General features: G+C 38.2%; 1 protein-coding gene across 1 annotated transcript in view; it reads left to right on the top strand.

Annotated features, from left to right (window-relative positions):
* Positions 1-205: 205 nt before the first annotated feature.
* Positions 206-15,440, top strand: part of LOC124975389 (uncharacterized) — a 38,486-nt gene continuing 23,251 nt past the window's right edge. The window contains exons 1-3 of the mRNA XM_047538136.1: positions 206-650; positions 734-1,141; positions 9,180-10,044. Coding sequence (XP_047394092.1) covers positions 206-650; positions 734-1,141; positions 9,180-10,044 — 1,718 coding nt within the window. The remainder of the gene's footprint in view (positions 651-733; positions 1,142-9,179; positions 10,045-15,440) is intronic.

The following is a 15,440-nucleotide window of genomic DNA, read 5'->3' as shown; positions in this document are numbered from 1 at the left end:
ATGTGAAGCAATAGAGGTAAACAGAAGTTGCTATACTTGAGTACTGAGAAAGTTTGGAAAGTGTGCATTAAAAAGGTACCCATATATTTTGATGTGGGCTCTCCTGTTGGTTGAGAATGTTGAAGCTGGTAATAATTGAGATGAAGAGAGCTTATGTTCCTTTTCTCCTAGACATTAATTTTATAATTCTTTCCACCAGAAAAAAATGACGAAAAGCAGCACACTTTACACTTTTATTGCTGTAAGAAATGCCTTTTTATCCCAAATTGTCATTGGGATCACAGCCAATGTCTTCCTGCTTCTCTTTCATATCCTAACATACCTTCTACAGCACAGGCCCAAGCCCATTGATCTGACCATCGCTCACCTGGCCCTCATTCATCTGCTGATGCTAATAATTAGAGCATTCCTGGATATGGACATTTTGGAGGTTCAGGACATTTGGAATGACATCACATGTAAAGCAGTTGTCTACTTGTACAGGTTGATGAGGAACCTGTCTGTTAGCACCACCTGCCTGCTGAGTGTCCTTCAGGCCATCACCCTCAGCCCCAGAAGCTCCTTTCTGGCAAAGTTCAAGCTGACATCTCCACAGCAGAGTCTGTTTTGCTTTCTCATTCTCTGGGTGTTCAACATGTTCATTAATGTTCGTATTTTAGTCTCTGTGGAAGGCCCACCAACGCGACATCAGGTTTTGCCTTTGCCTCTGAATCCTGCTCTATTTCCCCCACAGGTCACTACTTCAAGACCTTCTTTTCCCTGATAGGAATACTCCGGGATATTTTCCTCATTGGGCTCATGGCCCTTTCAAGTGTGTACATGGTGACCCTCTTGTGCAGGCATAAGAGGCAGTGCCAGCACCTTCACAGCACCATCCTGTCTCCAAGGGCATCCCCAGAGCTGAGGGCCACCAGGACCATCCTGCTGCTCATGGGCCTCTTTGTGGTCATGAACTTCATGGACTGCAGTATCTCCACCTCTGCTGAAGAGCTGCAGAAGAATGATCCAGCTCACCTTGGGGTCCAGATGCTGGTGGGCAATGGCTATGCCACCATCAGTGCATTCATGCTAATCAGCACTGAAAACCGGATAATCAAGTTCTTCCAATCCACATTGGGAAAGGAGAGGAAATGTTTATGCTGTACTGGGTAAACCCTCCTTTCTGCATCCCACATTGTTTATTTTGGAATTTCCAAAAATATGTTGATGTTGAAAGAAACATGTGAAGGTGATAGAGGTTGGACTTCAAAATTTATTCTTTGGGAAGATGCTAAAACACACCAAGTACAGATGTTCACACTTGTTATCCCAGTCTCTTGAGGTTGAGGTGGGAGGATCACAAATTCAAGGCCAGTCTCAGCAACTGAGACTGTGAAAAACTTAGCAACACCCTGTCCCAAAATAAAGTATACAAATGACTTGGATGTGGCTCGGTGCTGAAGTGCCTCTGGGCTCAATCCCTATTTCCCACCCCTCAAATTGATTCTTTCTCCCAAATGGACTGTTTTGATTTTAAATTTATTTTTATTGTAAACAAATGGGATAATGTTGTTTCTATTTGTACATGAAGTAAAGGCATACCATTTGTGTAATCATACATTTACATAGGGTAATAATGTTTGATTCATTCTGTTATTTTTTCCTTCTCCCCCACCCCTCTCATGCTCCTTTCCCTCTATATAGTCCCTCCTTCCTCCATTCTTGCCCCCCTCCCATCCCCCATTATGTGTCAGCATCTGCCTCTCAGTGAGATCATTTGTCCTTTGGATTTTTGAGATTGGCTTATCTCACTTAGCATGATATTCTCCAATTTCATTCATTTGCCTGCAAATGCCATAATTTTATTATTCTTTATAGCTGAGTAGTATTCCATTGTATATATATACCAGAGTTTCTTTATCCATTCATCAATTGAAGGGCATCTATGTTGGTTCCACAATCTGGCTGTTGTGAATTGAGCAGCTATGAACATTGATGTGGCTGTATGTCCCAAATGCAGGACATCAACGGAGGAAGGCGAACCTAAGAGAGAAGGAATGAAGGGACAAGAGACACAGGGAGTGACAGCAAGACAGGAGTTCTGATCAAGCTGCAAATTTTTATTGTTCACACGGGTATTTATGCTGAGGGAATGAGGGGTATGACGAGACGCAGGCTGGTTGGCTGTGTTCTTCTATTGGGCTCCTGATAGGGTGCAAGTTTGCGCTGGCGGGAAGGTGAAATCCCGGAAGAGGAGCAGGGACGGCGCCATAGGCACCATATTGTCAGAACTATCAGCCAGGAGTGGGGAGGGGCGTGCCTTGTTAATCTGTCAGTTGCCAGTTGCCGGGTGTTTGTGCAGGGCAAGGCAACTGCAAAATGTTCCCTGGGCTGCTGCTTATCGTAAAGGTCAGGACGTTCTCAGAATGAGAACTTCTTGGTCCCTGACAGCTGTATCTCTGTAGTATGCTGATTTTAAGTCCTTTGGGTATAGGCCAAGGAGTGGGATAGCTGGGTCAAATGGTGGTTCCATTCCAAGCTTTCTGAGGAATGTCCCCACTGCTTTCCAGAGTGGCTGCACTAATTTTCAACCCCACCAGCAGTGTCTGAGTGTACCTTTGTGATGGGCTGACAGATCTGGCTCCATGAGAATGTTATAGACCAGACTCTAAGGGAAATGACTAAACAGACTCCATTTTGCTCTGAGACTCCATGTTATGTAGGAAATAAGTTTCTCCCATGGGAACACCCTGCCTCTGTACCCATCATCAGTTACTTAGCGTGACCTGTTTAATAATGTACAATGACAACTCCTATGCAGTAAAAATTCCTCTCCTTTGACCTCTATTGCTCTTAACCAATGTACCTTCTAAACAGTAATTCTGTGGATGTTAGCAACCATTCTTCAGTTTGTACCTAGGTAAGGGTCAGTTTGACCCACTTCCCCCTCTGTCAATGATCTCATGATGTTAGTTTGTAATTTTGAATCATAGCAACCGACACTTATGATTGGTATGATTTTTGGTATAAGAACCACTACAACCCTGTGGTTGGGGCAGTTCTCCCAATAGCCATTTTTTTAGGCATTGTGTGAGACAGTCAGCTGACCAGCTTAATAAAGACTCTCAAATTTGGACTTCTCAGTGGTGATCGGTCTGTTCTTAAGTTGCGCCCCATAACACCTTTTTCCCCACATCCTCGCCAACACCTATTGTTGCTTGTGTTCTTGATAATCGCCATTCTAATTGGGGTAAGATGGAATCTTAGGGTAGTTTTGATTTGCATTTCTCTTATTACTAGAGATGTTGAACAGTATTTCATATATCTGTTGTTTGCTTGTAGATCTTCTTCTGTGAAGTGTCTGTTCATTTTCTTAGCCCCCAAATGGGCTGTTCTGTTACTGGGTCATGCCTAAAGCAGATGACTTTCACTTTCTAAAAGTTTACAAAGCATTTTCAACCTTGGATGGAAAAATGCATTTTGAAAGAATTATTATCTTTACTCATAGCAAGAGAAAACTCTTCTTTAAATACAATTCTTTTCATGTGCTTGATATAATTAGTGCTATGATTCATTTGTTTTATTAGACCAGAAAACATGATAATGAAATTTCCTGCATGTTAACTCCAGAAGATTTTTAAATCATAATTGTACCTTTTATTTTCCATGCATTTCTTTTCACTTGCATTTTTGCATTTTAATTTTTGTCAATATTATTTTATGTTAATGTGAAAGATAAACCCACAGTGAGGGTAGAAAAGACAGCAGTAGCTAATCCCCAGTAAGAGTAATTTTGATGACAGGAAAGGTAGCTTCTTGAGGGGAAACCAAACTTACCTGGCTACCTCATCTGACAGATTTGCCTCTGTGATGCTGTGAAAAAACTAACTTTGCTGGTCATAGTTTGTGAGCTACCACACAATGTGTCCTTATCTTTGATGTTTATATGTCTGATTTGCAACCAGAAAAAATCATGCCACATTCCTGCTTAAGGAACATGAGGCAAGATCTGGGGAATGGATCACATGTGTCATGGCCTGGTGACCCCCACACTATGGATACCTGCACTTGTATGGCATTCTTTATTAAGACAATAAACTCAATGTTCTATATTTAGCCAACCTGAGTATTAAAAATGAATTGCCTGAGTGTGTAACTTTCCTCATGAAAAGATTCTTTCAATAAACAGATACTTCAATTTAATAAAATATAAAAATGGTTGAATGTTGTTCAAACCATCTAATATCACTGTTTTCATGGACAGTTCAGATTTGAAGACTGATGCTCCTCTACTTCCAAAAGCCCTCTGGTTACATCACACTGGACCATGAATATTAGTTTCTCTCTCTTTTTGTCCTTTGGATTCTTATTCCTCACTCACAGTGTGAAAAGTTTCCTGATTCTTAGAAGAGGTGTGTCGTTCCATCTCAGGAGTCAGTGGTCATCACACAGCAGGGGCTGTACATTTATAGTGAATTTAGTGACACCAGAACTTCCTGGAGAATAAAAAGCAATTGTCTTAAAATATTTTTTACTTCTTATAATTATGGCCAGAATCAATAATTTAATATTTTATTTAACCTGAACAGAAATGCAAACCTGAAGGTGAGTTTGGAAATCCTAGAAGGAGTAATACCACAAACCACATGGTCAGCATGAGAGTGGACAGGGAAGATAGTCTTGCATTTTAGGGAGAGTACCCTCATAGCCACTGGGAACCCATGTGAGGTAACTCTAAGTCTAGAGTAGAAGCATTACAATATATGTAATGAATTAAACTAACTTGAACTTAGGTTAAGAAAATGTGATAATGGGTGTAATCTACATGATTGGGAGCCTTTAGATCCCTCACACAGGTGTATCAAGTGAGTTGAGAAAAGTTTTGAGTTTGACTCTCCCCAGGTTGCTATTATTCATCAGAGAATAAAATAAAAGTAAGAGACAGGTGAGATGTTCCACGGGGAAACAACAGTTCTGTTTTCTCCAGTGGGATCTTGTCACCCTCTTACAGATGCTAAAATTAAAGACCTACAGAGAAATGACTTAAAGACTTCCTTTCCTTAAAACTGTACAGGATCAGCTCAGGTCCCCTGACTCTCCATGCAACCTGCCTAGGTAAGTGCCTTTCTATTCCTTAGATGCAGCATCAGTGTGTGAGTCGTTTTCTGTGATTTAGATGAATAATCAAAATAGCCACATTATATGCTACATTCCTTGGCAACCCTAAATTCTCTATAGTGCTCTACCCATTCTCAAAAGTTCAGAGGCTTGTTTTCCCTAGAATGTAAAGGCAAATTTTTATTTTAATAGATGTAGTCCTTTAATTTGTTGACTCGTGAACATTTCTGAATTTTTCTCATAAGAAATGATGATTTAAAGTAAATAATTTTTTGGTTCTCTTCTATTTTTAAGACTGCTGTTAGTTTAACCTTTTGCTATATCAGTTCCCAAAGTACATAGTATTATTTTGTCTGGTTATTTGGTATTTTAGCATTACAAATTCATATTCATATTCAGTAAGGAAAAAATAAGTTTTATCCCCCGAATTTTATTATAGATTCTTCATTTTCCTTCTCATTTCCATTAGTCAATTATAAACATTATTTACATATTTTCTTCTATGCCTGAGATAATGAGAAATAATTATACATCAAAATACTTTTGGATTAATTGGAAGGAATAATATTTTTTGTTCAAATCATTTACTTACAGCATTTAAACTCACATTCCTATAAACTATCAAGTAGTATTTTCTCATGCAGATATATTTTGTCTCAGTTTTGATCTCACAAATGTAAATCAATGGTGTGTTGGTGGCCAGGAGGTTTCAAGCTGGATCAGTGGCAAGTTTCCACAACTACTGAAGAGATACAACTAAGTTGCAAGAGTTGTGATCACACCTGGTTTCTAAAAGCCTTAGGTGTCCTCTATCCAATATATGAAGCAGAATAGGGACATTAGTAGAGAATGGATGGTGAACTGGACCTGTATAACAGTAATCCAAAATGCCCTTTCATGTATCTAATGCACAACACTGAATGAAAACATTTAACTTAGTATTTACATGACATGCTTTGGTGTGTGCACATTGCACCCGAGAAAACAGTTATGTCTTTCTCCCTGTATCTCTTCCAGCCTGTAAGTGTTCACACACAGGACACAGTAGCACAAGTGGGTGATCAGTTCTGCTGAGAGCCATCCTCCAGATCTACAGCTGTCCTCACACTGACTGGGATGCACTAATTTGGGCATTGCTTACTAGCTTCTAGCTTCTGGTCCATTTGATGATAGCACATATGTTAGGGTTGTCCATGATTTGGACAATGGCAGAATGCACAATGTTTAAATTAAGACTTCCTTAGTGAGGGCAGGAGAGAGAGTCTGTACAGAGTTAACTTTCCCTTGTGGGACCTGCACAGTGTCAGGTTTAAGGGACTATGGGAGTGACATTTTAAAGAAGCAGATGTCTTTTTACATCTTTCTCCACTTGTTCATTCACAAATCTGCCCACTTAGACTTTCCTTGTTTCCTCATTGTGACCTCTCTGAATGTGAACTGTTTCTGAAATTTCTTTCCATATTATTTTTCTGTGACTCATGTCACCATATTCAGAACCTCCCTTGTAACGATGGGTTATTTTCTCCAGTGTCAAAATCATGATTTGAGACTTGGCACATTAGGGGAGCCAGGTGCTACTTCAGCATCCTCTCCTTAGATCTCAGATTGAGGAGGGAATCCTGGATCATCCTCATGACAGACAGGCCTACAGAGCTGCACCCTGATCTCCTAGAGTGAGTAGTACTGGCAGATGTGAGTGGGGTGAGGCACAGGGAGAGCACAGGTTAAGAGGAGTCCTATTATCTTGCTTTTCTGAAATAATCATGTTTCAGGAAGTTTTCTAATAAAACTGATAAATCAGGTCAGGAAGTAGAAACATTACATTCTTTTAAATACAACTACATGTAAAATGTATGGGAGTGCACTGTAGGTCTCACTAACACACATGTGTGATCTGCACCAGCTCGCTGCCTCCTGGAGCTCTAGGGAGTTTATGCATGTGGGGGACTCCTGAGAGAATCTGACTCTTCCACTTTCTTTGATTAGCAATGTGAGCAAAGTGATATAGTTTTCCAGGTCTAACTAGGAAATTTCTCCTACAGAAAAAAATAAAATATTCCCACTCATTTTCAGGTAATGCTCCACAGAAATCAGAATTCCCTTCCTGTGTTTGAAATTCCATACCACCAACTTACTCAGTCCCTCCCTCCTATGGCAATGCAGGCAAGACTCAATCCCCTTGGCAATGCCTAAAACCAGAGCCCTGTGCCTTCAGTCAATAGCTAAATCAAATAGAGCATTTCTCTAAATTTTCAGTGCTCTACATTTTATGTTCTTAACTGCATGAAACTGAATTAAACACAAACCTATATTTCATAACATGATAGAAGGGATAATAATTATTTCATTTTGTGTAACTTTTAAGGGGACTCTTCAAATGTTACATGTTGAGTTCATATTGTTTTAAACAATTTTGGGATCCAAACGTCAGTGTGTACCTTATAACTTGCTTTAAGTATACACACAGGAATAGTCCCAATTTATTCATAGCTACATGGAAGAACCAGAAACCATGTAGTGGCCTGCCTACTCATAACAATGTGTGACTTAAAATGCAGAGACTTCTAGACCATTATATTAGTATTTTTCTTCTGTTTTTCTTGAACATAACAAAGGAGCAAATCTTCTACTGAAGGTATGAATAGAGAAAACATTTTTTTCTTACTAACTTTATCAGTTGGAAGAGATTAAATTTTTCTAATGTCACTAATTATTTTTAATATTAGACAAAGACACTTCCTTAAAGATTTCAAAGCCAGTATTTAACTGGAATTGAAGCACTTAATTTGTATTGACTTCTTGTCATTGTCACTCACCCTTAGAAATTCATGTTGTAACAATAATTTCCCGGGTAGCTGTGAAAAGAACAGTCTTACTCACTTGTCTTACAGAGATAAAATGTGGTAATGTGTTATTAGTCTTATTGTAAATATTATATTCTTCTAGATATACAGAATAATTAAAATTGAAATAAAGTATGTACCTTTATTCTGTAGGAAGATATTTTATGAGAATGTCATCATCACATTACCATTTGCTCACTAAAAGAAAATATGAAGCTTGTTCTCTTATATAAACTCCATTCTCAGGGTGAAGTTGAATTCCTTTCTCCTAATGAAAGCACTAAAATATATGACCCCGTAAATTGTGCTGGCATCATGGTGCATGCCTGTCATCTCAGCAGCTTGGGAAACTGATGCAGCATGATTGTAGGTTCAAAGCAAACCTCCTCAACTTACTGAGGCCCTAAGCAACTTAGTGTGACCCTGCCTCACAGTAAAATAATAAGTGCTAGTAATGTGGTTCAGTGGGTGTGTTTGGTTAAAATCTCTGGTTAAAAAATAAAAATATGTGATTACTTTCCACCCTTTCTCCATATACCAAAGTGTACACAGAAAAAAAAATTGTAATAATATCCTGCTAACAAGTGATGGTCCTTCCCTCTTAAATATAGACTTTCTGGTATAATCAGATGTATGTATAATAGTGTAAGTGGTTAAAAAACCTGGGTTTAATATCCAGTATCAAAATATATATTAATTAATAATTTCAAAAACTCTGATTTCAGAGACCACATTTTGATATTTGTCTGTAAACTGGTGATGAAAAAACACAGAAAAAAGGACACAGAAATTATATAATAGCACAAGACCACCTCATTGACACCCTTTCCTTGAGAGTTCTATTTGGACATTCCTGCAATCTGTCTTACTTGAATTCACTTCAAATGCTACATACTGAGCTTTATATCAGGTTGCTGCACACACTAAGAAAAATTAATAGTGGTCCTACTCATGTGAAACACTAGAGGTAAACAGAAGATGCTATACTTGAGTATTGAGAAAGTTTGCAAAGGGTGCATTAAAAAGGTACCCATATATTTTGATGTGGGTTGTCTTTTTGGTTGGGAATGTTGAGGCTGGTAATAATTGAGATGAAGAGAGTTTATCTTCTTTTTTTCCTCAGACATTGACTATGTACTTCTTTCCACAAGAAAAAAAAATGACAAAAAGCAGCACACTTTACACTTGTATTGCTGTAAGAAATGCCTTTTTTTCCCCAATTTGTCATGGGGATCACAGCCAACGTCTTCCTGCTTCTCTTTCACATGCTAACACACCTTCTCCAGCACAGGCCCAAGCCCACTGATTTGACCATTGCTCACCTGACCCTCATTCATCTGCTGATGCTAATAATTAGGGCATTCCTGGATATCAACATTTTTGGGGTTCAGGATATTTGGAATGACATCTCATGTAATGCAGTTGCCTACTTGTACAGGCTGATGAGGAGCCTGTCTATTAGCACCACCTGCCTGCTGAGTGTCCTTCAGGCCATCACCCTCAGCCCCAGAAGTTCCTTTCTGGCAAAGTTCAAACTGACATCTCCACAGCAGAATCTGTGTTGCTTTCTCATTCTCTGGGTGTTCAACATGTTCATTAATGTTCGTGTTTTATTCTCCATGGGAGGCCCCACCAATGCAACCTCAGGTTTTCCTTTTGCATCTGAATCCTGCTCTATTTCCCCAACAGGTTACTACTTCAAGACCTTATTTTCCCTCATGGGAATAATTCGGGATATTTTCCTTGTAGGTCTCATGGCCCTTTCAAGTGTGTACATGGTGACCCTCTTGTGCAGGCATAAGAGGCAGTGCCAGCACCTTCACAGCACCATCCTGTCTCCAAGGGCATCCCCAGAGCTGAGGGCCACCAGGACCATCCTCCTGCTCATGGGTTTCTTCGTGGTCATGTACATCATGGACTGCTGTATCTCTTCTTCTTCTGAAAAGATGCTGAATAAAGATCCGGCCCGCCTTGGAGTCCAGATGCTGATGGGCAATTGCTATGCCACCATCAGTGCTTTGATGTTAATTAGCACTGAAAAGCGGATAATCACGTTCTTCCAATCCACATTGGGAAAGATGCAGAAATGCTTATGCCATTTTGGGTATACCCTTATTTTGTCATCCCACATTGTTTATTTCTGAATTTCCAAAAATTTATTCATGTTCAAAAAAACATAAAAGAGGTTGATGGAGGTTTAACTTGAATATTTGTTCTTTGTGAATTTGCTAAATCAAACCAGATACAGTTGTACACACTTGTTATTTCACTGACTCATGGGGTTGAGGTGGGAGGATCACAAATTCAAGGGGAGCCTCAGCAACTGAGACTGTAAGCAACTTAGCAAGACCCTGTCTCTAAATAAAGTGTAAAAATGACTGGGATATGGTTCAGTGTTTAAGTGCCTCTGGGCTCAATCTCTATTTCCCACTCCCCAAAACAAGATACTGAATCACAAATGGGCTGTTTTTTACTAGTCGTGACTAAAGCAGGCATCTTTCACTGTCCAAAAGTTTACAAAATGTTTTCATCCTTGGCTGGAAGAAAGCATTTTGAAGGAATTATTCTGTTTTCACAGCAAGCGAAAGATCTTGCTTAAATACAACTGTTTATGTGCCTGAAATAATTAGTGTTATGATTCATTTATTTTATTACAGCAGAAAACAGGATAATGAAATTTCCTCCATGTTAACTCCAGGAGCTTTTCTAATCATAATTGAAACTTTTATTCTCCAAGTTTTTATTTTCAATCGCATTTTTCATTTTAATTTTTTACAATACTATTTTATTTTAATGCAAATGTTAAATCCATAGTGAGGGTAGGAAAGAGAGCAGCAGCAAATCAATCATTAGAGTATAGGAGAGAGCTCATATGTCTTGGAAACAGAAGATCTAACCCATGTCCCAGTTCTCCTATTGGTGTAGTGGTCTTGAACTCATGGGCTAACTCTTTTATCCTCAATGGTATAATGCAGTCAGTATCTGTTTTGAGGTTATGATGTGGATGAGAATTGATAGCAGTGTTCTCTTTGGCAGCACGTGTCCTGATATTGGCAGGGTGGAGAGGAGATTGGCATGACCCCTGCACAAGGGTGGCAGGCAAATTTACAAATCACACCACAATGAAAATAAAAGAGTAACAACTACTATCTGTGTATGCAGATTATGTGTATATATTAACTCTTTATTACCATAGTAACGCTGTTACAATAGTAGTATTACTATCCCCACATAAGAGTGGAGGAAAGTAAGACTCAGATAAATTAAGTAAGTGAATTCCATAGGAAATATATGGACAAAGTCAGGATTTGAATACTGAAAATCAGTCTGTAGGTCCTGGGCTTCCAGAACATAGCCAATGATCTGTATTGTTGCTACAAAATGATCATTTTGAACTGGCATACAGGAGTCACAACAAATGCTACAGACAAGCAGGGACTGAAATGCCAGCCACATTCCTTCATCCTTCCAGCTCAGAAATACAGCTGAATGGCAGGTGGCTGTTTTGACTATGTCCTATCTACAGTAGTTAGGCTGCTGGATTGAGCCCCACAAAGCCAATGTGAAAACTTTTCAGAGGCAGAATTGTTTAACCCCTGGAGGACAGTCCAAGCCATCACCTTCCTTCTGGAGTAGCATGTGAAGATTCCAGTTCATTTCTGGGGATACTGTGGGGGACTCCCAAGGTCACTGATCCACAAGACCCAAGATGCAACTGTTTCTCCTGACAGTTGAAGTGTCCACTGCCATCCGAGAAGCAATGTTAGGCATGGGAGGCACTTTTTGCCTCCCTCATTGTAAGTTAAAAATACTGTACACTAGAAAATATTCAAATATTGTTTTCTGCTTTGAGATGGGACAACTAAAGAAAAACAGTCATGTTATCTTCCACATAGTTTTAGGAATACTGGGGTGCCACAAGACATCAACCATGTGGCCAGAAGTTGCTGGGCAGGACAAATTTGGCTTTGGCAGAATGGTTTGCTACTGAAGAAATCCTTTCAAATTTGCATGTCGTATTTGTTCAGTGTGGGACAGAGAGTCCACCTGTTCTTATCCCAGCACAGCACTGCCATTGCTGTGATAGGAGGAGCTTGGGCTTCCAATTTACATGATTGACTAATTTTGAAATTGGGGAGGGAAAATGGAAGAGCTCCTTTTGAATGTCCATGACTGGATACAGGTGGGAAAATTCTAAATGCCTAGGATTGGATCTTACATCCCAATTAAAGCTAAATACTGTATTCTCAAAATGGACTACCAATCTATTTTATACAAGTCCTCCATTTTACTTTTGATATGTTTGGATTTATTTGCAGTTTTCTTCTTCTACTCTTTTCTAATGCTGGAGCTTCCTAGATACATAAATATTTTGAATTGAAAATAGCCCAAGGTTATTGGACCATTTTTTTCCTTTTTAGCAATTTGTATAGCCATCCTGGTGATCAGCAGCACTTGGGATGGTGTTTTCCACCTCAGTTGAAGATTGTTTTCTTTGCAGATCTGAACTAAATCCAAGATGCCAGGCTGGAAGTGATGAATTGGGAACTCCAGATGAGGGTTCTGAGCAGAAATTTATAATAACCATACCAGCCAAAAAATAAAAAAAATATAGTGTTCAAGTTTGTTTATGATGGAGGTCAAAAAATCTTGAAGTTCTCAAATGAACTGAGATCAGACTTGTGACTCTAATAGAATTTTTGTGATATATATCAGGCACTCTGGTATAAAACCTGTCCTTCACAACATACCAGTTTCCCTTACTTTGGAAGGACTGACTCAAATATACATCTCAATAACAATAAAATAATTGCTGTCTTATCCTAAATGTCCATGTATGGTCTTGTTTGGTTAGAGTCTCCTGTCAGATGTCTAAGATTAATTTGGTCAAATTTGAAGTTTTTCCTTTCTACTGGTAGATTCAGCTGAGATTTTTCAGAGATCACTCTTGGGAACTTGTGAGAAGTAACTTGACTCCTTCAACTTTTCCTCTATCAGTTGTGCCAATTGTCAGAATAAATGTGGCTTCTATTGGATGTACCAGAAATGTTTCCCTGTTCAGTTACCCTCCACTCTGCAGAATGTGCTCTGATTGGATTACTGTGTTCTGGGGCCCTTTTGATCTCTGAGATGGGGTAGTCAGGGGACTCACCAGAGCTGTAGGGTCCTAGAGGGATTCCACTCTTCATTGGATCCTGGATGACCTTAGAGAGAAAGGTTCAAAATATTGACCATTTTACTCCCTTAACTTTGGTCTCCATGTTTTCATTTTAAACATCTAAGAGGTCTGTTTCAACAAACTTGAAGTAGCAGTACTACTTTTAACTTCAATGTATATAATTTTGTAGTGACCCCTTCAATTTAATTGGGGTCATTGTTGGTGGAGGAATTCGATGTTATATTCTGTCTTATAGGTGATGGCTTACTCTCTCAACTCAGGTTTTTCTCTTAGAAACAGTGCTTCTGCAAAACAAAAGCAGGAAAACTTACAAAGTTTTACAAGGAAAATACAAAATGAAATTAAAAAGAACAAAACCATGCATACATAGTAGCTATAAACCAAAAAACATAAGTTTTATCCAAATCCTTTGCTAAGTCATATAATATATCACTTTTTTATTTTAGTTCACAGTATTCTTTATAAGAAAAAATGTACATATTGAAGAGAACACTAATTGTGCCTAATTCTGTCCTATTTTGGAGAACTCCTAACTTGGTGTGATATGAGAGGTAGAGATTTACCTCAGGTGAGGTGGGGATCTTGACAAATTTTAGGAAAATTGGTTTATTTCTGTATCTGATCATTTTTAAAAAAGTCTCACATTTTATTTCCTGACTCTATCTGATTATCAGCTAACAATACAACATTACATCTGACACATGAATCAAACAGAAAGTCTAACAGGGCTGTAAAGAATAACAAATCAGATTCTCCTTGTTACTTTCCAGAAATCACTTAAATTCCCATATGTGTAAACAAAGATGACAACAAATTAAATATATATATATATATATTATATATATCTTGATGATAATAGATTATCTTCATTTTCAAAATATTAAATACCAATTTCATTGATTGATTCTTTATAAATCTAAACGGGACTATTGCTACAGAAAACTTTAATTTGGAGAACACCAGCTTCATATGATGTTGTCTTACACTTTATATTTTTAAAAGACTATTTACTTGAAGAACATGAATACATCTTATATGCAGTGAATGAGTAATGGTAAGAGTCATATTTACAGAGATGTCCTTATTAAGTAAGTATACTCTGTTTAAAGTTTAAAACTATGTTTAAATTTTACTTTAAAACTTATGAAATAATTAATATCTCAGATGTATACATAAGTTTTTTATTCAACCAGTTAGAAAATAATTATTTAAAAGATTTTAAAAGAGCAACATACTATAAGACTTTAAGACTTAGTTTCCATAAGAAAACCCTAACAAAGCAAAGAAATAATCATGATAGATAAGCAGATCAATTTTTTAAGGAGCCCTGTTTCCTAAAGATACAGAAATTTAGTTGAATAATTTTGTGTTGGATAAAGAAATTTTACACCAAATTTTTTTTTTATCTTGAGGTGTTTTATTATGATATATTTGCATAATAGACTACAAAACAGCTATTATATTTGTTATGGATGTTATTGCTCACCTCTTCTATCAATATCCAAGGTTTTTTTTTATTATTATTTTATTGTAAACAAATGGGATACATGTTGTTTCTCTGTTTGTACATGGCGTAAAGGCATACCATTTGTGTAATCATAAATTTACATAGGGTAATGCTGTTTGATTCATTTTGTTATTTTTCCCTTCCCCCCACCCATCCCCACCCCTCTTTTCCCTATATACAGTCCTTCCTTCCTCCATTCTTGCCTCCCTCCCTAAACCTAACTCTAACCCTAACACTAACCCCTCCCACCCCCCAATATGTGTCATCATCCACTTATTACACATATCATTCGTCCTTTGTTTTTTGAGATTGGCTTATCTCACTTAGCATGATATTCTCAAATTTCATCCATTTGCCTGCAAATGCCATAATTTTATCATTCTTTATGGCTGAGTAATATTCCATTGTATATATATACCACATTTTCTTTATCCATTCATCAATTGAAGGACATCTAGGTTGGTTCCACAATCTTGCTATTGTGAACTGAGCAGCTATGAACATTGATGTGGCTGTATCTCTGTAATATGCTGATTTTAAGTCCTTTGGGTATAGGCCAAGGAGTGGGATAGCTGGGTCAAATGGTGGTTCCATTCCAAGTTTTCTAAGGAGTCTCCACACTGCTTTCCAGAGTGGCTGCACTAATTTGCAGCCCCACCAGCAATGTATGAGTGTACCTTTCTCCCCACATCCTCGCCAACACCTGTTATTGCTTGTATTCTTGATGATCGCCATTCTAATTGGGGTGAGATGGAATCTTAGGGTGGTTTTGATTTGCATTTCTCTTATTACTAGAGATGTTGAACATTTTTCC

Source organism: Sciurus carolinensis, unplaced genomic scaffold, assembly GCF_902686445.1.
Source record: "Sciurus carolinensis unplaced genomic scaffold, mSciCar1.2, whole genome shotgun sequence".
Classification (NCBI taxonomy): Eukaryota; Metazoa; Chordata; class Mammalia; order Rodentia; family Sciuridae; genus Sciurus; species Sciurus carolinensis.
This window is presented reverse-complemented; position numbering and strand designations above follow the sequence as displayed.